The following is a 24,026-nucleotide window of genomic DNA, read 5'->3' on the forward strand; positions in this document are numbered from 1 at the left end:
TCAAACCTTTGGGTTTAATAGTATATTTCAAACTATTTGAACCAGTGGATCCCGTTTCATTTACACGATCCTTTTCAGCTAACAGTGCGAAAGGTTAATCAGCCATCAAACAAATGCTACTGTTTCGACTCTCTTTGAGAATATTGGTTTTGTCCTTAATCCTAGAATAGAAGGCAAGTTTATGAGGAAGAGGTTCAAATAATTGGTTTCGATGCAAAGAGACCTACGGTGAAATTAAACTAGGTGGATTCTTTATTAAATGATTTTCGGTCTTCTGTGTTTTTATGAAAATAAAAGGCAGCACTTTGTCATTTTTAACAATGTAAGTAGAGAATAAATCTAATTTTCACATTGATTTCTGTAGGAATTAAGTGATATCTACACTATCTGCTGTGAATTGTTTTTGGAAACAAGTGCGACTTTGCCCTGGCAGAAGCTGTTTTTAAAAAAAAATTTAAATATTTTTGTAATTATAAAATCATGCTTAGACACAGCAGTTTTTTAAAGCACGAAATAACTTTATCTACGAGCTTGACCGTATATATCTGGGACGTCATCTAGACAGAGTTTTATAAAAATTGTTAAGACAGGCACAGGCGAGCACTGCACGGAAAAATTACTACTACGAATTAATTACAGAGGGGAGCGGGCTCTTGGAGCCCTCGGTCAGGCGTTCGGGGAAGGGAAGGAGGAAAGAGGGAAAAAAAAATTAAAGAAAAAAAGAAGTGAGCGAGCGACTATATTCGCTCATACATGTAACTAATAAAGACCTCAGCTCAGAAACGCAGGGCGCTGCGAGCAGCCCTGCCTGATTAAAATGTGTCCCTGCCTTAATTGATAACTCAAGGCCACGTGCTGCCTGGGCGGGCAGGTGCCCTTCCCGGGGCTCTGGCACAGCATCACCTCTGAGCAACCGGCGGGGACTTTTAATAGCACCTTTCCCTAAATAATAAACCAGATTAATAGCGTTCACTAAAGCGCTATTGATCTTCATTGTGCTACCGCCCGCGTACGTATGTGTATTTGAATATCCATCCCCGGCGGTCCCCGGAGCAGGGCACAGGATCAGTTTTGCTTCAGGGGTACCAAGGAGTGTCGCTGGGGGAGAGGCGAGCGGGGCGGGCAGTCGCCCCCCCCCCCTTCTCCCCAGGCCGTCCCGCTGCGGGCGAGAGCACCGGGGCAGCCGCGGCCCGGGCCCCGACGGCAACGCTGTCCCCGGGCATACGGCCCGGCGCGGCCCGGCCCCGCGTGTAGAGGGCACGTTGTGGGCAGCAGATCCCGTCCTGCCCGGGGAGGAGGAGCGCGGGTCGGGGCTGCGCTCCCTTCGGTTGCCTTGATCTCTGCCCCGGTGGAGCGGCAGAGCCGCCGGCCGGGCAAGGGTGATGCTGGGAGCGGGTTCTTCGCACGCCGCGGGGTGTTTTCCTACGGGTTTTAGAGGGCATCCTCTCGGGACCTGGAGCCCGGGGTGCAGACTGCCGCGGCCGTCACCGCGTGGGTCACGCACATACACCCCCGGGGACGGGAGGCAGTGGCGGGCCGGTCCCAGCCTGCCTTGGAGGAGACGGCAGCGTAGAGTTCAAACGCATCAAAGTACCAGAAGTCATTTATCCGGTTTCATAAATAATGTCCTTATTATCTCCAGCCCCCTTAATTCATGCTCCTGTCTGCTTGATTGCGGGGTTTCAGCAGATAAAAAGTTTATAAGTTGGTCGGGTTCTTGTTTTCCTTTTTCCATCATTAACATCATTAATATAAGCTATCAATAACCCTGTCGTTTGGAGCATAGCTTCACAGTATTGATCTGCGCAGCTATTCATCTCTGCCATAGAAGACACGGAATAATTTTCGCATTACAGTAGCTTGGATTTGCTTTTAATTCATATTTAAAGCTGCAACTGGCTCTGTGGAGCTCTCTGCGAAAGACTAGAGGCGCCTAATTAATAATAAGTTAGAAACGAAGGAAGGCACCAGCGGATAAATAATTAATACAGACATCTCTGTCTCTTTGAATATTGCTACTTTAAAAATTTAGACTTACCAGGGCCATACTGTAAGTCTGCAAGTTATATTGAGGAGATGATTTAAGAAAGCTATTTTTTTTCCTTGAAATACAATGCTAAATTATTTACGGTGTTTTGCAATCTTCCATAAGTTCCTTCATTAACAAGCGCTGCGGTTTGCTCCGGGGGGTGCGGGAGAGCGCGGCTGCGAAGAAGGACCGCGGCGGCTCGGCCAGGGCAGCGCCCTGCAGCCCGCCGGGCTCTCTCGGTGCACCGCGCCCAGCTCCGCGCCCCGCAGCCCGGATAGACCCGTCCCGGGGGGTGTCCGGGGGGGAGAGTGGGGAGCCCCGGCCAGGGTGGTCAGTGGGCTGCCTGGCAATCTGGGAGCAAGCCCAGCCACCGCCGGGGATGCCCGCTGCTCGCCTCGGGCATAATCCTGGGTTCGGGGACGAGGGCGGCGAGGGTGAACCGAGACACCCCCCCCCCCCAGGGTGGGCACCCGCAGTGAGCCCCCGCTGCCCCCGCCCCTCCGCATCTTCCCCTGAAAGCCGGGCCCTCCCCCGCCTGCCCCGACCGGTGCAGCCCTTTTTTCTCCGCCTGCCCCCGACAGATGTATATGTTTTTGTCACTAAGCAAGTTTCCAAGAAGCTCGACAGGGGAAAGTCTGGAAAAGTTAATCCCCCCCGGCAGCTGTTGGCTTTGGGAGCCTTCGAGCGTCACCTTTGACACGCTCCCCTGTGCGAGGAGACCCGGGTGCCGCAAGCTGTCACCGCGCAGGGACGGGAGGGCGCGGGCGGCAGCAGCACATGCAATTTAAAAATAATAATAAATTTGAGAAAAAACCAATTAAAAATAAAATAACAATAAGCATTTTAAAACTCCCTCATTGCGGTCTGCTGCAGCGCGTTGCGATCGCTGCCCCGGGTGCGGGACGCTCCGTCCGGGCCGGCCTCGATGCCAGCGCGGTGTTTGCTGGCGTCAGGCGGGAGATTACAACCGTTTCATGGTGTCATTATCTCGGATTTAAAAAGCACACACACGCAACGCAATTCAAACAAGCAAAGTTGCGTTTTAAGTCCGCTCCGAGTATCTGCTGATCAAATAAAGACTTAAGAGCGGTAACGATTATTCTGTTAAATATATGGTACTTGACTGCACAAGCAGTAATTGATTAGCGCACCGAAATGATCTCTCTCCGGCGCTCCCCCCTCCGCCGGCGGGCGGGAGGCTCGGCGGAGGAACCGTACCGGGGTCCACCCCGAGGGGGGCCCACGACCGGGCACCCCCGACGGCTGGCAGCCGGCGCGGCGGGACAATGTGCCGATCTCGCCTTCCCGGGTCCGTGTCCCTAACGAGCCCACCGAGGCCGAGCCGGGCCCGAGAGCCGTCGGGGAACCGCGGCACGGCCGGTCCTGCGCGGTCCTCCGCACCGGCGGCTTCTGTGTGCCAGGGCTTCTTCGTTGTGGGCATCCCCCCCAAAAAAGTAACAGGAAAAATATTTTTTAAAGATAAGGCGCATGTAGGACTGGAGGGATGTATTGTGCCGTTCTACGGCCACTCTTCTCTAAGGTTAGAAATTGAACCCCTGTCGCTGCCGGCGTGTCACGAGGCTCTCCAAAATTGTTCGTGGCTGCTTTTATGATTCTTTCTTGACGAAAAATTTGATGCTGTAATTTTCTACAAACTCGAGGGTATAATTTATATTCGCTGTGACGTTTGTTTGGTTACTAATCGCTAAACCTGGGGAGATTAAATATTTTAATTAAACTGTAAATTGTATACAGATATTGATAAGAAGCTGACAACGTTTCGATTGGATCTGTGACATCACCTTCCGTTGGCCTGGGAAACAATCACAACCGTTTACTTCGGCCTCTCAATGCTCTCGATGATTTTGTTGTATTTTGTCCAAAATATTTCCCTAGTTCATTAACTACGTTTCAGGTCCAATTTTCCTTCCTTCGTAGATGCCCTTTTCCTTATCTATGCCTTTCTATGAAATGGAAACTGTTAACATTACAAAAATTCAGAGAAATGTGGAAGCATTTCGGGAAAGCCGAGTGACGGGAAAGGTGGGAGCTATATGCATTTTTTTAGCCCAAAATAAAATGTGGAACAGCGTCGCGCACCCGGGGAAAATGAACGGAGGTGAGTAGCGGATGCCTTTCGGAGACGTAGTTCAAAGGCACTGAATTCTTACAAACATTTGTGTGTGTTAATTGCAGGAAATATACAAACCCGCTGTGGAAACTCTTGAATTTTCAGAGGGAAAGGGCTTATGATACTCGCTTTCAGGGCCGTACACGAAAAAAAATGCTTAGCAAACTGTTGTGATTTTAGAAGTTTCCTGCGATCCTGCCAGGCGTCTGGGGCTGGTTTTAGCTGACCGACAGCACGCACACGCGGACCGCGCACACGGGCGGTACCGGACAGCAGCCCCCACGCCGGGCTCCCAGAGCACGGCCCCCCGTGAGCCCCCCATGGGGAACGGAGACCTGTCCCGGTGCCTGGGCAGAAGGCTCAGGGGGCGGCTGCGGGGCGGAAGTTGGGGGCGGCGGGAACAGCCCCCAGGCCCGCATCCTGAGGGTCGAGGACACCTCCTCCACGCAGACGTTGTGGCCGGGGCCAGGCCTGGCTCTGAAGGCGGGGCTCCTCGCCGAGACCCCTCCGCGACCCCAGTTTCAGCCCCTCGGTTTTCCCAGGGAGCCGGTGGACAAACCAGTCCTCACGGGCTCCCGAGCAGTGCTCTCTTGCCCTAGAACCTGCTCCGAACTCTGGTCCCGCGGTCTGCATCGCTCGTGGTACCGGGAGCCGCTGCCCAGCTGGCAGCGGGCTGCTGGCTCTGGCCAGAGAAGGGGCCTCGGAGCTTTTGGCAGGGCAAAGGGAGGGTGACGGCCCGCGGTCACAGACCTCGGCACCGAGGATCTGCGGGGGGAGGTAGGGTGTCCCTTGCACCCCGCCGCGGCTCCAGCCGTGTCCCCCTCTCCGTGAAAAAGCCGCCCCGCCCCTGGGGTGAGCACCACGGTGGCGGCGACCTGCTTGCTGTCCCCCGGCCTCGCAGGGCAGAGGGGCTCAGGCGTCTCCAAGGGGTGCCCGAGAGCTCCCGCTGGCCCCGACGGCGGAGCTGGGGCAAGCGGCGGCAGCCGGTGCGTAAGGCGGGGGCGGCCTTTGTGAGCGGTCGGCCCGGTGCCTCCCGGCTGCGGCCCCGCGGCTCTCCCGCGGTGCGCCTCGGCCCGCCCCGTCCCTCCCGCCGCTCGGCGCCGCGCACACGCTGCACTCTGCCCGGCGTGGTTCGTTATTGTTAATGGGCGAACAATAGGCACATCTGCCCTTTCTTGCAGCATAAAGGCACCTTAACTAACGAGGGGGCTGACGGGTGGGCTAGCTTTTTCTTTCTCCTCCTCCTTTTCTTTCTTTTGGGGAAAAAAATAAAAGAAAAACAGCGGCATGTCCGGCTGCTGGGCGCCTCGGGGCATATGCTCGCATTGCACCGCCGGGCACGGCCCCCCGCCCGCTCGGGGTCCCCGGCGGAGGTTAGGAGGGAGGGAAAGGGCCTCCTTCCCCATCGCGTTGCCCGCTTGGACCCATCGAGATGTCTTGAGGGGACGACAGGACAAACGCTTGGGGAGGCGAGAGCTGAGGCGCAGGGGAGAGCCAGGCTGCACCCGGGACGCACCGCTCCCGGCGCTCATCCCCAGGCCGGGAAACGTGAAGTTTCCCAGTAAGGCAAGGCAGAGGAGCGATTCCCAGGCCGGTGGGCGTGTAGTGGCCGACGGATGCGGGACCCGGAGGGTTGACATTGCGGGGCACACGCTCCGCAGGCTTCCCGGGGCAAGGCAGTGCGAGCCCCGGAAGCTCACGGCGAGGTGCAGGCGAGGAGGCTCCGCGCTCACGGAAAACGCGGAGTCACCGAAGGGGCGGAGCGGTCCGCCCCTATACACGGGCACCGCCCGCCTGAGAGAGAGGCGGGGTGCGGAGAGGCTGGGGAGGGGGGGAAGTTGTGCGGAGGGCGGCCCTTTGTGCCCAGCGGGGAGGGGTGCGGGGACGGAACCCTCCGGCGGCTCTGGGTGCTGCCGAGCGGGGTTCGCCTCCTTAATAGGGGCGGTGACGTCGAGGGGCGGGCGGGGCGGGGGCGCGCGCATGCGCCGGGGCGGCGGCGGCGCCGCTGCAGCAGCGGAGCCGTGTCCGAGCGGCGGAGCAGTGAGAGCCATGGCTAGAGATGGCGAGGGACGCGGCCAGACACCCGCCGCGGCTGCGGAGCCTGGCCTGAGGGAGCGGGGGCCCTAGGACCGACCCGACGGCGTCAACCAACAACAGGGAAAAAGAAAAAAAAAAAAAAAAAACAAATAAATAAATTTTAAAAAAATTAAAAAAAAAAAAAAAAAAAAAAAAAAAGGAAGAAAAAAATTTAAAAAAGGAAAAGCCACCAGCCCGGCACAGCAGCAGCACCGCCACCAGCCCACAGCGCCCGCCCGCCCGCCGCCGCCGGCCCGCGGGAGGAACCGGCCCGCGGCCGCCGCGAAGAGCTCCGGTTCGCCCCACCGCCCACCAGATAGATGTGCGGTCCAGCCGCCCGCACGGCCGACGATGAACGCGCAGCTGGCGATGGAGAACATCGGCGATCTGCACGGGGTGAGCCATGAGCCGGTGCCCGCCGCCGCCGACCTGATGAGCGGCAGCCCCCACCACCGGAGCGCGGTGGCCCACCGCGGCAGCCACCTGCCAGCCCACCCGCGCTCCATGGGCATGGCGTCCATCCTCGACGGCGGCGACTACCACCATCACCACCGGCCGCCAGACCACGCGCTGACGGGCCCCCTGCACCCCACGATGACCATGGCCTGCGAGACACCCCCCGGCATGAGCATGAGCAGCACCTACACCACGTTAACCCCTCTGCAGCCTCTACCTCCCATCTCGACCGTCTCGGACAAGTTCCCTCACCATCACCACCACCATCATCACCACCATCACCCCCACCAGCGGATACCGGGCAACGTGAGCGGCAGCTTCACGCTCATGCGGGACGAGAGGGGTCTGGCGTCTATGAACAATCTCTACACACCCTACCATAAGGATGTTACCGGCATGGGGCAAAGCCTCTCTCCGTTGTCTGGATCGGGTCTGGGGAGCATCCACAACTCCCAGCAAGGGCTGCCCCACTATGCTCACCCCAGTGCCACCATGCCCGCCGAGAAAATGCTCACCCCAAACGGATTTGAAGCCCACCACCCTGCCATGTTAGCCAGGCATGGCGACCAACACCTCACCCCCACCTCCGCTGGCATGGTGCCTATCAACGGGATCCCACACCACCCCCATGCCCACTTGAATGCCCAGAGCCACGGGCAGATCCTGGGCTCTGCCAGGGAACAAAACCCTTCTGTAACTGGTTCGCAGGTCAACAGTGGAAGTAATTCAGGGCAAATGGAAGAAATCAATACCAAAGAAGTAGCTCAGAGGATCACCACCGAGCTCAAGCGGTACAGCATCCCCCAGGCTATCTTCGCCCAGAGGGTGCTGTGCCGCTCACAAGGGACCCTCTCAGACCTGCTGAGGAACCCCAAGCCCTGGAGCAAGCTCAAATCCGGCCGGGAGACCTTCCGCAGGATGTGGAAGTGGCTCCAGGAGCCAGAGTTTCAGCGGATGTCTGCTCTGCGGCTGGCAGGTGAGCCCGCTGCGGGGCGGTCGGAGCACGGCGGCGGCAGGGCTGGGGGCCCCGGGCCTGGGCAGGCCGCCCCGGTCCCTGCCTGCCCGCGAAGAGCAGCCCCGCCCCCCCCCTCCGCCGCTCCGTTTCTCTCCTCTCCCCGCACCCTCTCCCGGCTCTGGGCACCGGCACCGTCCGGCTCCTCGGAGCCGCACTCCCGGCTACCAGACAAAGCCGGGCCGGGGTTCCGACTGCGCACTGCGGCTCCAGGGCCCTCCCCGTTATCCCGGGCGAGGAGCACCCGCCAGGCTAGCCCGTCAGCTACGGGATGGTATCCAGCATGCCCGGTAACGGGGCGCCGCCGACACCCCCACCGGTCGTCGGCAGCGCTGCCTTGCGCGGGCAGGGCGAGGCGGAAATGCTTCAGTCGGCAGCTGTCTGAGCAGCCGGGCCGTACTGGACTCAAACGAACCGTGCTGAGCTCCGCTGGGTAGTACCGGGAAGTACCGGTCCCGGTCGTGGGGATCGCACGACCAGGGCCGGTGCTGCCCGGTGCGACCCACTGACGGGGTGCGGGAGAATCCTGGTAATGCACTGCCGAGAGGAGTCGGTGTGTCTGCTTTGTGCTGGTGGCAGCGGCCCCGGGGGCGGGGGGCTTCGGCTGTAGCTCCCGACGAGAGTTCGGGCCGGTGTTAGCTCCGCGTTCCGCTCGCGTTGGGTTGGGTGTGCTGGGGTAGGTTTTTCCAGCAAACGATACGAGCCGGGCGTGTGAGTGGTGGCTTAGAAATTATGTTGGTTAAATCGGTAGATTTTTTTATTATTATTATTTTATTTTTTTTTTACTGGTTGTAATTATCATTAGGCCGCAGAGTTCGATTTTCGAGTGAAAGCCTCTGCGTAAAAGACATAGTCCATGTCGCGGCTCCTTATTGTCTGCTCGTAGGTTGCCGTCCCTTTCGGTACCTGTTCTCCTCCGCCTCCCCAGCCTGCGCTCCCAGTGCAGAGCCCGGGTTTAATATGCCGTGAGTGAGGGTTTGTTAATTAAGTGATAGGTCTCCATTAATTTGTCCCTGGAGAACGCGAGACAGTCAATCCGAGTTGGAGCCGGGGTCACTGATCCGTTTCACAGACAAAAATAAGGGAAGGGACAAACCTTTCTCCTTTCAAATGCGAAAATGGTCGTGAGCTTTCGACTGCTACGACGGTGGGAATTGGGAACCGCTTCCTGACCGTGCGGGGATCTGGGTGGGTCACCACCGTGCTTCTTGCCCGGTTTTATCCAGCCGCCTCGTTTGTGAAGCCTAAAGCAGTGCCAGGCAGGGCCGGGGGGCAGGATCTCCTTCACTGCTGTAGCTGGCCCTGCCGTGCACGCCGGCGGGAGGACGTTGCTCTCTTTGGCTTCCACTCCTGCGGAGCCAGTTTCAAAGGTCTGAGCTCTCAGAAAATCCCCTTTCCGCCTTCCCTTCCTCAACAACCAATCCACCAGGAGAAAACTCTTGTCTTGCTGGTGCTACCCAGGAGAGGAGGATGGAGTTTGTGCTTCCAGTATCCCCGTAACGATTCCTAAGGCGAACTTTCTGCGATTTGGAGCGTATTTTTACGACAATTTGGTCGACCTGAATCTCCGTTCATTTGCATAGATCGATATTGGAAACAACCCCTCGCTTCGGAGTTTGCTGGCATCTCCTCCCTGGCACTGCTGGCCGGGAATGTCTGCCAGCCCCACTGCGGGGCCGGGTAGGAGGGAGGCGGCAGCTCTCTCCCTCACTCCCTCCCTCTCTGCTGGGGGACGGCCGCGCTCGGGCCAGCTGCCGGGGCCGGGGAGACCCATTGTTCGCTTCTGCCCCTACACCGCCCCTTCCTTCCAGCCTCCTCACCGCTGCCCTCGCATAAACGGATCCCGGTAATCCCGTTAGAGAGACAAAGCCTCATTATTCCGCCTTCCCTTTCCGATGATACCCGAAAGCTGGCACCTTACAGAAAGAGCCTCCCCGCAGAGAAACGGGGGTCGCAGCCCGGGGAGACTGCGGAGTGGGGTCGGGGAGGACCACCTGCACCCGAGCTTCCCCGTTCTCCCCCCCCCCACCCCCAATCCGGTCGGCGCAGGGTCCCGGGGGGTCCCGCGGAGCCGTCCCGGCGCTTCGGCCGGTGCTGTCCGCCTGGGCGCCGGCGGCCCCGCCGCACGTGGTCATTTGCATATCGCTGCGTCCCAGCCAATGGGGGAGGCCCCCTGAGCCCCCCGCTCCGCCCCGCCCCGCGCAGGCAGCGCCACACCGCGCACCCTTGCGCGCTTGCCCGTCCTGCGCTGCAGGCAGCCTGCTGGAAGTGCATAAACTATCGATTTTATTTTGTGAAGGTTTTGAACGTGTGATGATCTTACTAAGTGGTAAAAATCTGCCCCGATTGATATTGATGTATGGACATCAATTCAAAATATCATAAATTACTCCAGCCGACGCAAATTAAATTTCACGACCAAATTATAACTCACTCCCGGGCGTTTAGAGAATTATCCCTTAGATAAATACCCAGAGCGAAGCCTTCGCCGCCTTCATTTCTTCCCTTTCTGATTTCATGCAGGCAGAGGCCGAGAGGTGGTGAGGGGGATGGAGCCTGCTTATTTTAGGCCTCACGCTCTTGCACAGCACTTTATCTTGAGTATTTGCCCCTTCCAGCTATCCCTGGGGGATTCCTACCTCCCAGATTACTGAAGCTCCGACAAATAGAGGAAAAATTGGTAGTTACATGGAAGCGGGATTGAGGTCTTGACACTTCCTGGGCTGTCTCTTGAAATGTAAGCAGAACTGCTAATTGCAAAGCTGACCTCTTCCAGCCTCCATCTTATTCATCCCATCTTCCTTCTTCTCTCTGTTCTCTTTTCCTTTGTCTGTCCCCCTCTATCTCCCCCGCTATCACTGAATATTTATCTATTTGACCCGTTCTCCGTTCGTTAGTCTTCCCTCCCCCGCCTTCACTGACATTTGGAAGAGCAGCAAAGGGATGCCGAAAAATTAAATACAATTCAAAGAAAATGTACAGCCCTTCTGCAGCCTGCTTGGATTTGAGGGTGAATTTATTTGAGGATACTTTCCGGAGGGCAAGCAGGAGGGTACAGAGATGGCAAAACCCGACTTGTCTTGTTCAGGAAAAAATAATCGGTTTCGAACCATTTGTTATTAGAAATGGACCGGCTGCCGGCCCTGCCCAGCCTGCCCGGGCCGGAAGGAAGGAACGCGGCAAAGAATCGTTTCGGGAACAGGCGTGGAGGGTAAAAGGGGGCCTAGAAGGCCCCTTTGGACCGACTGCTGAAGGGGGTCACTCCCTGAGACCCCTCCGCGGCTTTCTCACGATGGGTTTTCCCTAGCCCGTCCCGGGGCGGCGGGAACCGGGACCGTGGGGAAACCGGACTTGCCCGCGAGGTTCAGGCGGGGGATGTCCCGTCCCTCCAGAGCTGCCCGATAGTCACCTGAAACCTGCCTCTTATTTTTCGTAGTTGCATCTCTTTCTCCCCCCCCCCTTCTCGTTTTCTTTCACCCTTCTAACGCGAATCCCGGCTAAGATGAAGCCTTGGGAAGCCGGCGAGAAATCCTCGCCAAATTAACTGTGAAGAAATCGATACAGTAATCAGAGAGTTTTCCACATTAAATATGAAATCTAATGAATGCCGTTTGCACCTCTCGCCCCTCCGGCCGCCCCAGCGTGCGCCGGGAAAGGTCGATGCCGCTGCGGCCCCGATTGCCTCATTAGGGCCTGTTTAATATTTACCCGGCAGGAACTTTGCATAAACATTTACATCAGGGAGGCGGAGGGCATCGACCGGGGGCTTCAACGCTGGCACCCCGAGCGCGGCCCCAGGGGAAAGGCCCTGCCCCTCCCCGCCTGCGGGCCGCCCGGACGCCACGGGGACGGGCTCGGGCCTGGCTCTGTGCACCGTGGGCGGTGTTGCAGGCGGTTCTGCGACGACCGGCGCAGTGCTTGGTCCAAGGCAAGGTGTCCCGGAGCGGAGGGTGGGAGAGCAACCCCCGGCGCGATCCTGCCCCGCCGCAGTGCCCAGCGTGCAGCCCGGCGGGCGCTGGGTGCCGCGGTTGTTTGCCGGCCGTGTCCTTGCGGCGGGATTGATTTACAGCCGCTCGCACACAGCCTCGTTTGCCCTTCGTTAATGTTTGCCCAGCGGAAGGCGGAGGAGCGGGGCCGGGCGGCTGAGTGCCGCGTTCCTCCGGGCCGGGCCAGACCCGCTCCCGTCCCCGCGGAACGCCCGCCCCTTTAGCACTTCTCAGCTTCAGGGGTTGTTTGTTCGCTCTCTCGTTTGTTTGTTTGTTTGTTTTAATTAACTGCCGCGTGGCGAGGAGGCGCCGGGGGGGGCCGTGCCCCGCTCCCACTCTCTCTGCTGTTTGGATGACATGGCCTCAGAACGGGGCCTCTCCTGACCGCGGGCACCGCGGGACCGCCCCGAGGGCTGCACGACCGGGCTGTGGGTGCTATGCCGACCCGACCCACCGCGTTTGCCTGCCCCGACAGGTCAGGTTCACCGAGCCGCCCGGAGCCCTCGTACGTCGCCCCTCCGTTCCCGGAACCTCTGCGCCATCTACTGACGGCCGGCGGGGGGAAGCTGGTCCCGCCGGCCCGTGCGCCCCGCCCGCATCGGACAGCGGCGGCTCTCCCGAACCGGGAGGCGGCGGCTTTGGAGAGCGCTTCGGGACGGGGGCTGCGTCCCGGCGGGGCCCCGCGCCGGTGGACCCAGCGCAGGGAGAGTGCGGGAGGCGCTGCCCTGACGGCTTCAGCACCGTGGACAGCTCCCGCCTCAGGCCCGGTCCCGCTGCCGGCGGTACTGACACCGCACTCCCGGCCCGCACCCGGAGGTCCCGCTCTCGAACGAGCCCCGCGGCCGGCCGTGGCTAAGGCAGCTCTTCTCTTTGGGGAATAAGCCGCAGGGGTCTGCCGAGCTTCCGCAGCTCGAGCAGCGGTGACGCGGGCCGGGCCGCGCTCGGCCTCCCCGGGACTCCCCGAGCTCGATCTGCCTTCGGGGGAGGCGGTGACGCGGGAGCGGTTCCCGGAGGGCGACGTGCCCCGAGGGCACCTTTTGGGAGTGGGTACCACGGACGAGTACGTGGGCAGAGGGGAAATGAGCCTCTCACACCAGTGTGACTGTGCCCGCCCCGCAAACCAGGGGAACCTGAGTGTCCCAGGAAGAGAGGAGGATGGCTCCAGGACTGTGCCCACCGTAGGTGCCACCCGTGAGGACACGGACGCTGGGGGGCTGCAGCTTGGCGCTGGCGTGTGCGACTTGCCCTTTGCAGACGGAAAGGAACGGGATGGTTAGATTGAGACAAAATCGTGGAATCGCCCAGGCCAGCAATGCATCGGTGCCCGTGTTTGCACGTACCGGCACTAAATCAAATCTCACGCTTTGCCTCAGGCAGCCTTTACCTGTCCTCTGCGCAGGAGGAAGATCCCCCTAATCTCCTCACAAGTGACAAGTTCGTTTTGGGGGAGATCTAACGCTTAAGCATCATAGCTGAGGTGCTGGTGACTTTAATCAGAAGGCTACAGGCATCGAAAGGAGTTATTCCTGGGGACCGAGAGAGGACCTAGTATGGCATCATGTCGGGTACTTCCGTGATCAAATCGATAAATGTTGATTCGCGTTTTAAACATAAATCTATTTGGATAAATCATGTGCTGACAGAGAAGCCACTGATGCTTACTGACTTTCTTGGGAAATGTAGCTTACTTGAGCCATTTTGCTTAAGAGGAAGTCAGTTTTATGATGCTGAAAGAGCAATTTATAGGAACAATTTATTAGCTCTAGAGTAGTTTTGATTTCTTCCCATTTTAGGGCGATAGGAAGTCTCAGTGGTAACATTTTATATACAGCCCAGACGGCAATTAAAAGGCGATGGATTGCTGTTCCGCAGGTGCGCAAGTAGCGTCGCCAGCTGCTGCTGCAGGCTGTGTGACATCGGCGTTGGTGTGTGCAGGCACTTTCTGGGGGACCCCTGGCAATGCTGCATCTCCAAACAGCTTAAAGTGTTAAACCCGATGACACGGGGGCCTCATCCTTAGCGACCTCGGTGCACAGGTTGCTGCAGTGAACCTGCCTTAAGGTTAGGGATATTTTTAAGGAGCAGCAGTACCGCACACCTTGCTAGGTGCGTTCCGGGACTGTCGGTGGGAAGTTACCCACAGGCGGTGCAATAATTGCGGGCACACGTCCCGCGGCCCCCGCAGCGCTCCCCCGCAGAAGCAGGCGGCCACACCGCTGCCGTAACGCTCCCTCTCCCCCCGCCCCCCCCTTAAACCGGGACTTATTTGTGTCATCACCGCTGGATTTTTCGTTCATTTGAGTCACAGCTCGCTCTGTTGCATATATGGTCGGGATTGACAGAGGGCTTAAAGACCTGAGCAGGTGAAGTGGGAACGGGCAGGTAGGTCCTTAGGAAAGGAGCCCGATAAGATCGCCGAGGTGTTTAGGAAATCTGACGACCCTTAATGCCCCAGTGAAGGATTTGCAATGGATTGCGTCACTTCCAGCGCTCAGCACCTCCATTTTCGGCTGCTGCAGCAGATCCCCAGTCTGGGACAGCGGAATAACCCGGCCTGCCGCCGAACGCACTGCCCGAGGGCCTGGGAACGCCCCGCGGGAGGATTCGTTCCAGCAGGCAGCAGCGTGCGGGGCGGGGCGGTGGGATGGGGGCGAAGCGGGTTCGAAGTGGTTCCGCAGGGTGTGCCCTGCGAACCCGCGCGGAGTGGGGCGGAGCTGCTCATCGGGGGCGGTGCGGAGCAGGCTGCGGAGCGGAGCGAGCAAGCGCGAAGTTAATTCGCGGGTAGGTGCGGAGCGGGCGGTGCTGGCCGGCTGGGCGGTGTGGGGTGCGGAGGGGGGTGCGGAGTTGGAGGTGTTTCCTGGCGGAGCGGCGCGGAGCGGCTGGTGCTCCCCGGCTGGGCGGTGCGGAGCAGTGCGGTACAGAGGTGCGTGGTGCGACACAGTGCGGTACAAAGGGGTGCGGAGATACCTCTCCCCCCCTCCCCCGCAACCCTCTTCCGCAGCCGGCCTGCGGCGGGGCACGGGCGCCCCCCAGGGGCCGGGGGCTGCCTGTGCGCTGCGGTGCGGTGCGGGGTGGGGGCGGCAAAGGCTTAGCACGATTAAAATATTGATGCAGTCGCAAAAATCGTTCATTAAGGCAATTTAATCTTTGCTATTAAACGTCCTTTCAATTCATTTGGGGTAATTAAGATGCAGTTAAAGTTATTAAATTCTAATTACTTATGCTAGACAAAGAAATATTCGACAGAGTAATATGGTTAACTAAAGACCCAGCTGAAGAAATTTAACATTTGCTTTAAATGATATCGCAGAAAAACTGGGTGCTTTCCCCTGATTGATCCACTTAGCAACTTATTCTTTAATGGTGATATCAACTCACTCAAGTGGTTACAGATCCATCAACACCGTAAGTTTGTGTAAACCCCAGAAGCCCAAAGTGTTGAGTCAGCACTTCTTACTTGGATTCAGTTTATTATTCCAGGGGCAGCAAATTAAGGTCACTCATTTTAATAGAGTGCACGGGAGTGAGGTGTTTACAATCCAGCCTCAGCTGGGATCTGAATGCTGATGTCATTCTGTCAGCTGCCCTTATGGGAACGTTTTTTTATCTCTTGTCATGTTATGAAACAACAAAAGAGAACCCTTGCCTGGGCTTGATGACAGAGAAATAAGATACAGATCAAATTACCTCGGACTAGATGGATACACCTGCACTCTAAATAAGCACAAATACAAATCACTTAGAGAGACATATGCAAAATGGCAGGAGTAATAAGAAATTATTTCAGACATTTCATAATCGTCCATACTCTCTTCTGTTGAAAGGGGGTTTTTTTGGAGAGTGACCCATGAGCTGTGTCACCCATGTGGGTTTTCATCACTAACATGTGAATGACCTCTTTCTAAGGTGGGCTGAAGTTTTTGGAAATGTTCTTTTTGTATCACTTATGCTGTTTACCTGCTTCAACAGGAGCACATGGCCATGAGCTCCCTGGCATGCAGAGGTTCTGTCTCACACTGAACCTTTCCAGAGGGATCCTGCCTCTGGGCCCCTTCAAAGGCCTCAGGAGAGTGGGGCAGGATGGGGCAGTGAGGGGTCCACTGAATGGCCACATCTGTGAGTAATAGCACACAGCAGCTGGGGCTGTTCACCCAGGCCAAACAGACTTGCTTGTTTTTAGTTCATGTGGTGAAGTGTTCCCTCAGCAGGTGTTTTATCAGCCCCTTATCTTGTTCTCATGTTCCCCCCAAATATGAAGGTTTTGATAATTAGGAAAGATACATCATCTGAGTCTCTCTGCACACTCCAGAGGTGTTATTCCCATGATAAGGTTGGAGTTTATCACACTTTATCATAAATCAGTGTCAACATGAATTTTTTATAAACTTTTGGCTACTTATTTTTACTGAAGCCAGGATGATTAGGACTACCTCTAGTGACCAAAGTTCTTAAGCAGTTTCAACCTTCTGTGGAAAGCAGGTTCTTACAGACTCCTGTCCACAGCGTCTGTCTTAACCTTCCAGCTGCTAATTGGTATCAAATAATGTGGCAGGTACAGTGGAAATCAGCATATTGTAAACCTGCTCATGGGGAGCTGAACAAAGACCACCACCCCAGCTTGTACAGGGCACTTGCTGGCCATTAAGTAATAATGTTTTGTGGTGTGCAGTGACCCAGGGCAGAGCTGGGAATGTGACCTGTCACCTTGGGGTGCAGGGCCCTGTATCCCATCACTGGTGACCAGAACAAGGTCTCCTCTCCATGTCTGCCAGGCTCTGAATTCAGCATGGTTGGAGACATTATTGTGTGTTTGTCTCCATGCTGTTTATCTGGACCTGTTTGGAAGAAGCATCCCACCATGTACCTTGGTTTCCTCCTGCATGGGGTGAGGAGGCTCGTGTCAAGGCACTGGTGGGATTGTCTTTGCCTCTGCACTGGTACCAGTTTTCCAGCAAAGCAGCCAGCAGACCTTGGAGTGGTACTTTATTATGTGCCCAAAACAAGAGAGCAGAAAGAAGGTTTCTTGCCAGCATTGCTGTTTTCATTCTTTATTTCAGGTCTTTAGATTGTAACATTGGGGTTTGCCACATACAGCTAGGCACAGATGTATGTCCCAAGTGCTCCTGGAAATTAATTTATGGCAACCAGGGTTTTTTTCTTAGATTTTAAAAAATAAATCTGTCCTCTAGGGATGAAAGAATAGATCAAGCATCAGGGTTAACACCAGAGCTTACTGTAGTCTTTGCTTTTAGACCAACAGAAGAGTGAACTTTACATCACAGGTGGGTTAAATACTCCTTCACCATCTCAACCTGAAGATGCACTCAGTGCATTTTCACAGGACACAGGATCCTGCTTGCACCTCTGGCAGAGCAGGACTGATCCCACCGTGCTGTGCAGCTGGGCACTGTGGAGGAGTGGAAATAGATGGTGGAGCTGCAGTGGTGAGACCCCAGCTCTGTGCCATGTACAGGCAGCTGGGCCTCAGTGAGATGTACAGTGTTTGGCAAGTTAACTCAGACAAATCCCTTGGGCAACTTAGAAGGAGTAAAGGGAGGCAAAAATAGATTGATGGACTGTATCAGGAGAATTACAAGTGTCAAAAATATTGGTTGCTCAGGGCAGGGGAAGATGGAAGTGACTGGAAAAGGCCAGAGTTCAGCATTGGATTTATAAGGCTCCTTCTGGCACTGATAATATTACATTGTCATATCTGCACGTGTGCTGCTGGAGTCAGAGTGACTCTTTCTTTATCTTCTGCTTTGTTTTTTTCCTTAACTAGGCTTTCTTAAGACTTTTTCAAAAGGCATAACAAGGAGTGTCAGCTGGGACAGCCCAGAGACAAAGGGCACATCTGGCTGCCTGGGGAGTGAGGGCAGCGTGTGAGCAGGCATCCTGTGGGAGAAATGCCTGGCTCCAGGGGGCACAGCAGCCTGCAAGGAGCTTGGATGCAATGGGACAGGGTCTGCCCACCCTGCTCGTGGGCAGGGGCACGGGAAGGGCATCAGTGCAAATCTTCTGCTATGTGAAATAAACCCCAGATGAAGGTGTGTCATTAACAGTTTTGAAATAAGACACTGATGCTTTTCAAAAGGAAGGTTTCAGTCAGTGTCTCTGGGGCCTCTGGCTTCAGTGGGCACCTTTGCTGGCATTAGAGGAGGACCTGTGCAAGTGTAGCTGCTTTGTCTGAGCGTGACCTGGGCTGAGCTCGGGCTCCTGTCACTCAGCTGGATGGCTGCAATTTGTCAGCCTTCACCATGTGTGCTGGCTGGGCTCTGTGCCTGCTCTGGATAGATTCTCATGTTGGAACAGACTTTATCCCGTGGTCTACATTTGTTCTGGCAAGCTGGAAGCTACAATTTATTATTAAAATTGATTTGCTCCAGTGCAGGGAAAACGATCGTAAGGAAACCCTATTATGGTTTTTCATTATCACCATTATTTATTTTTAAGTGCTATTAATATTCCAGAGTCTGGACAAGGCAGAAGATGAAAGGTGGGATCCAGCCTTGCTGCTCACAGCTCCAGGCCTGACAGTGCTGTCCGAAAGGGCTCTTTGAACAAGTCAGCATGTTGGGAAGTTTTTTCCCTCAGGCTGCCTCTGGTGAATGCTAATGGGAGTAGAGCTGAAAAAGAATCAACTTTTGGATTGCCTGAAACTGATCTGGATTTTGAAGGTGCTCCCAGTCTCTCCCAGGTGGAAAAAAGCTCTGCAAGCAGTTCTGGGCAGAGCCAGGGCCAGTGAGCTGGGATGAGATGGGCTCAGAACTGTGTTGGGTTGTCTCAGGTTCACCTGCTGGGGCTGTGCCACATTCACCAGGACTGAACCTGTTGGATGTGGGTCTCTGTGTCTCAGATAAGTTCCCAAACTTCAACTGAGCCAGTATTTCTCTCTCTCAATTGATATATCATTAGCCCTCAATTCAAAGTAGAAGCTCCAACTTGGATGTAAGGACATGACCTGTCTTATTTCACAGGCTAAGCTAGAGCATTTCTTCACCTCTTCCCACTGGGTGTGGACCAGGCTTTAGGAAAGCAACAATCCTGCATGGGATTTTGATAAAAAGTCAAGTCCACAGTTGTCTGCAGCAGGCAGGGTTGGCTCCCAGCTTCTCCAGGGAGCAGCATGGGAGCCTCAGTGTTTGCCTCCTGCTGGGCTTGATTGAAATGAAGATCTGTTTGTGAAATACTAAAACTATTTGTTTCTAACCAGGGGTGTTAGCAGTAATTAGGAGGTCTTTGATACAACTGAAGTTGAGGAACAGACTATGTTGTGACTCCTGGGACAATTTCTACAAGAAAATAACTATTCAGGAATATTATTTCAGGAGCTGAGCACAAACTCAGAAAGACAAGGTGTTAGGATAGTTTCACAATAGAAAATAGTTGGGTTTTTTGGATATTCTCTGTGATTTCACAGAACTCATGTACTAGTTTGTGATTGATACCCCAGAAGTTTACACTGCTAATTGAACTGGCTTTGTGTCCCCTGCTGTGACTGTGCTCTGTGGTGTGATGATTCCTGTACAGTGCTGTCTCAGATCACCCCAAGTTAGGATTTTGTGACAAATGATGATCTGGACAGTGTATGAAAAAGCTGGAATTTGTGTAGTCTTTGAAAAAGAAAGTTGCAAAGCAGTGTGAGCAGAAGTGAAGTGCTGGGCATGGCAAACACTACCTGAGTTTGCTTTGTCTCCTCCTCTGCATGAACCTGTCAGGAGGAGCAGCTGGAGGCTGAGGCTGTTACAGAGCTGAGCTTCTGCAGATGATTTCATGGCAGCTTCTGGTTGTCAGATGGTTAGACATGTATAAAAGACTGAGATACTCTTTGTAGCTTTGCTCCTCATTCCTAATACTTGTGAGTAAATAGTTGACTACTCTTGTAAGAGTATTTTTAACCCCTGAGCTGTTGATGTTTGTTTTCAATGGGCGTGCAAGATTATTACAACAGGAACTAATCCCCCCAGTGAATTCTCCAGCTTGACTTAGGGGCTGACTTGCACGAGGAAACCTGGTTTTTCAGCCCAGTGTTTTAGAAGCCAAGATGAAACTTTAGAGTACTCTTCAAAGGTTTTCAGCTAAAAATAACTCTTGAAGATGTGAGTTTGGCATCCCAGTCCATTTGACTGATGTCTCATTGCTTAGGAAAGCATCTGTAGCTGGAATAGATGTTGTTGAATATCTTCAAAAGCTTCTCCTGCAGAGGGCTGAGACACTGGTGGGTTGGCCCCTTCCTGACTGGGCCAGCAGAAGTTGCCTTTGCATCCCCTGAATTTTGCTGTGTGGTTTCTGTGGCTGATATTTCTAAATGTACCAAAGGTGGGTGGCTGTTTCTGTACCTCCCTCAAGCAACTAAATGCTCATGCCAAGGCTGGATTTCAGTAGCAATAAAGGATGTAGGAAGGACCTTTGTGAAGTAATTTGCTGTGTTCATTCCAATACCTGGAACAGGTGGAGACACTACACAAAATTCTTCGTATAATCAGCACCAATCTCCACAGAAATCAGTACTGTACAGGCACAGAGATTGAGCACCCATTTTACCTTCAGAAATACATCTCTAAATCAGCATTAAAGGATGTTGTTTGAGGGGAAAAAGGGAAACAGACAACTTCAGACTTTTAAAAGCAAGACAGAGCAATCTGTCCTCCCAAGCAAATCTTTTATCCTAGCAGGCTGGCAGGAGATCAGGGGGTTGCTGTCCCAGACCAGTCAGATCCTGCCTGGCAAATGATCTGTAAGGCAGGTTGCAAATTGCAAGTGCCCTTTAAGGGAAAAAAGGATGACAGATGAAATAAGGTTAAATTCCATAAAAAAGATTTACCATACCGTTGCTCTGCATGTCAAGATGTGGTTTATTTTGTTCAGAAAACATAATCATCCAGCTTGTAAGAGCAGCATCCTGGTTTCTCCCAGTTCCTTACTTCTCAGCCAGTAAAAAGCTACCTAAATGGATTGACAAAAAATGATGAAGGTAGAACTGATGGGAAAGGTTGACTCCAGGGCTCAGGGAAATTCTACTCTACCTTGCAGAAATATTATATGGTTTAGTTCCCAGCACTGATAGCTGGTATGAAGATGTAAACTCTCAATAACAGCATTTGCTGAGTTTTAACAGACAATCCTTAAGGTACATTCTAACTTCTCTTTCTTACATTTTTTTTAATGGTTTATAAGAAGTTTAAAATTAAGCTGACACGTCCTGCATTCTCTCCAGCTTTGGAAGCTGACACAGGCAGCCCTTTTTCCTTGGTTTGCCCCATAGCACACGCCAGCCCTCACTAACCACCCTCCCCTTTCTTGCAGCGTGCAAGAGGAAAGAACAAGAGCACGGGAAGGATAGAGGGAACACACCCAAAAAGCCTCGGCTGGTCTTCACGGATGTCCAGCGTCGAACTCTACATGCAATATTCAAGGAAAACAAGCGTCCATCCAAAGAATTACAAATTACCATTTCCCAGCAGCTTGGGTTGGAGCTGAGCACCGTCAGCAACTTTTTCATGAATGCACGGAGGAGGAGTCTGGATAAGTGGCAAGACGAGGGCAGCTCCAATTCAGGCAACTCATCTTCTTCATCAAGCACTTGTACCAAAGCATGAAGGAATAACCACGAACTAAACCTCGGTGGAAAAGCTTTAAAAAAAAAAAACAAACAAAAAAATAAAAATAAAATAAAATAAATAAATAAATAAATAAAGACAGACCAGGACCTCAAGATAGCAGGTTTATACTTAGAACTATTTGAGAAAAAAAAAAAAAAAAAAAAAAATGTTATTTATAAGTCCAAAGAAACCAAAGACTTATTTCACCTGCATTATGACTTTGTTCTAAGACACACACTTTAGCAGGACGACGACTTGCAAAAAAAAAAAAAAAAAAAAAACAAGAGAGGGAGAAGAAAGTGAAGCGGAGGGAATGAAAGGGAACGCAAAGAGAAGAGAAGCAGACCGCTGGTTTTACACCTTCGCCCGTGATCATCTTCACCGTACTTGGCTGTTTAGTGGTTTGGAGCATAGTGAGTGATTTCTTGTCATTGAATGGACATCTCTTCAGACGTGGCTCTTCATTTCCACAGCGACTGCCGGGAAGGTGTAGGTTGTGTGCATACCACCGGTGGTTAGGAACTCAGTCAGGGCTGGTCTTCAGAGGGGGTCGTGCCACGGCACGACTGACGGAGCGTGGAGTCGTCTGGATTCATTTGAACGGTAGTGTGGTTTTTGCTGTTTCGTGGTTTGGACTTAACCAGTGCAACACCTGGGAGCAAGTTCAAACTAGGCAAAGAAATTTTGAATGGTACCTAAACCAGTGCATTCTCTTTGTTTGTTAAGGAATGTTCAGATTTAAAAAAAAAAAAAAAAAAAAAAGGAAAACTATTCCATCCATTTAAAAAAAAAAATCAACTCGCTACCAAAGAACACATTTAATAATTATATTGCAGGTATTTTATTGCAATGATTTTAATATTCCAAAGCTATTTTTACACAAAATACTATGTAGAGTTATAGGTATAAACTAATCTAACTGTATAACACATAAAACTTGTAATCAAGACTGTTATTTGCAATTAGTGAAACCACATTATTTTTTCTTTCCATGGCTGGCAAGAAAGAATGTCACCCAAAGAGACTGCAGCCCCAGTTATGGCACAGGTACTGGCAGTGGGGTGCTGCTCCCACTGAAGTTGGGAGCCCTTTTGCTGCTGACTTCACTGGGAGCAAACAAGGGGCCCTTAGATCCCTGGGGAAGGTGGTGGCAGCTGCCACGGGTGCCCCCTGTGTGCCACTCCCATCCCAAGCTGGAGAATTGTGAAATGTAACCCCCCCAGGACTCAGCATCTGATCAATACTCATTGATGTTGGTGAGCTTGCTTTCTTTTTTTTTTTTTTTTTTTTTTTTTTTTTTTACCTATTGACTTTCCCAGGCAAAGGAGTAGTAGCAGTAGCTTTGAAGGCTCATGGTCTTTTCCTACTGAAAACCGTGGTGCAACATCAGCTCGTGTTGGTGGGAAGAGCTCCAACAGGAGCTGCAGTGGGGCTTTTGGAAGGCTGAATCGTGGTGCCTCTGAAGTCAATAGCAAAATTCCCATGAGACTGAGATGCAGCCTGATGCTTTGTGGCTGCATAGCTGTGTGTAGCAAGCTGAGCTCTTGTCCTGTGCATTCTTTCTTGCCATCTATTAATCAGGATAATGCATGAAATAGTTTTTAGATGAAAAGCTTTAAATGCTGTGTTGCTAACAGACCCATAGAAGAGAAATCATCCCGTTCCTACTCTGGTAAAACAAAAAAGGAAAGTGTGCAACATCTGCATATTAAATTTTAGTGTAAGGGGACAAGAGTTTAAAAACCAGACATATGCCTGTTAGACTTCTAACTGGTGTTTCAAATTTCTGTAGTGATTCTTCAAAGTATACTCAATTCTGAAGCAACTAAATATGCAGGTTTAGTCCCAACCAAGGATTAGAAATAGGCAATCTTTATTACAACCTCTAAAAAAACCCAGACAAACAAACAAAAAAAAAGAGAGAGAAAGGAAAATTCTTTCTTGTCATCTATTAATCAGGATAATGCATGAAATAGTTTCAAGTTTTTAGATGAAATCTTCAAATGCTCTGTTGCTAACAGACCCATAGAAGAGAAATCATCCCGTTCCTACTCTGATAAAATAAAAAAGGAAAGTATGCAACATCTGCATATTAAATTTTAGTGTAAGGGGACAAGAGTTTAAAAACCAGACATATGCCTGTTAGACTTCTAACTGGTGTTTCAAATTTCTGTAGTGATTCTTCAAAGTATACTCAATTCTGAAGAACTAAATATGCAGGTTTAGCCCCAACACAAGGATTAGAAATAGGCAATCTTTATTACAACCTCTAAAAAAACCCAGACAAACAAAAAAAAAGAGAGAGAAAGGATAATTCTTTCTTGCCATCTATTAATCAGGATAATGCATGAAATAGTTTCAAGTTTTTAGATGAAATCTTCAAATGCTGTGTTGCTAACAGACCCATAGAAGAGAAATCATCCCGTTCCTACTCTGGTAAAACAAAAAAGGAAAGTGTGCAACATCTGCATATTAAATTTTAGTGTAAGGGGACAAGAGTTTAAAAAACACACATATGCCTGTTAGACTTCTAACTGGTGTTTCAAATTTCTGTAGTGATTCTTCAAGGTATACTCAATTCTGAAGCAACTAAATATGCAGGTTTAGTCCCAACCAAGGATTAGAAATAGGCAATCTTTATTACAACCTCTAAAAAAACCCAAACAAACAAACAAAAAAAAAAAGAGAGAGAAAGGAAAATTCTTTCTTGCCATCTATTAATCAGGATAATGCA

General features: G+C 52.7%; 1 protein-coding gene and 1 long non-coding RNA gene across 4 annotated transcripts; one reads left to right on the top strand and one right to left on the bottom strand.

Annotated features, from left to right (window-relative positions):
• Window positions 1–6,129: 6,129 nt before the first annotated feature.
• On the top strand, window positions 6,130–22,992 carry ONECUT1 (one cut homeobox 1). Of its 3 annotated transcripts, XM_071755153.1 has the most exons (3): window positions 6,130–7,289; window positions 7,401–7,668; window positions 20,997–22,992. In XM_071755153.1, the coding sequence occupies exons 1-3, from the start codon at window positions 6,588–6,590 to the stop codon at window positions 21,287–21,289; spliced, it is 1,263 nt and encodes a 420-aa protein (XP_071611254.1). In that variant the 5' UTR covers window positions 6,130–6,587; the 3' UTR covers window positions 21,290–22,992. The 3 variants fall into 3 exon arrangements, with proteins under 3 accessions (XP_071611254.1, XP_071611253.1, XP_071611255.1); XM_071755152.1 differs by having other exon boundaries at window positions 6,130–7,668; XM_071755154.1 differs by lacking the exon at window positions 20,997–22,992 and adding an exon at window positions 8,510–8,802 and having other exon boundaries at window positions 6,130–7,668.
• Window positions 8,449–9,329, bottom strand: LOC139801180 (uncharacterized). Its single transcript, XR_011728090.1, has 2 exons — window positions 8,801–9,329; window positions 8,449–8,717 (listed from the first exon to the last, which is right to left on the bottom strand). It is a non-coding gene; the product is annotated as an uncharacterized lncRNA (long non-coding RNA).
• Window positions 22,993–24,026: the final 1,034 nt, after the last annotated feature.

Source organism: Heliangelus exortis, chromosome 11 (genome assembly GCF_036169615.1).
Source record: "Heliangelus exortis chromosome 11, bHelExo1.hap1, whole genome shotgun sequence".
Taxonomy (NCBI): domain Eukaryota; kingdom Metazoa; phylum Chordata; class Aves; order Apodiformes; family Trochilidae; genus Heliangelus; species Heliangelus exortis.

What these genes read in the sequence shown, in the direction of transcription:
- ONECUT1 (XM_071755152.1), top strand. Translation starts at nt 6,588, where the DNA reads ATGAACGCGCAGCTGGCGATGGAGAACATCGGCGATCTGCACGGGGTG. An exon ending in GTCTGCTCTGCGGCTGGCAG is followed by an intron (nt 7,669 to 20,996) that starts GTGAGCCCGCTG and finishes CCTTTCTTGCAG; the next exon opens with CGTGCAAGAGGAAAGAACAA.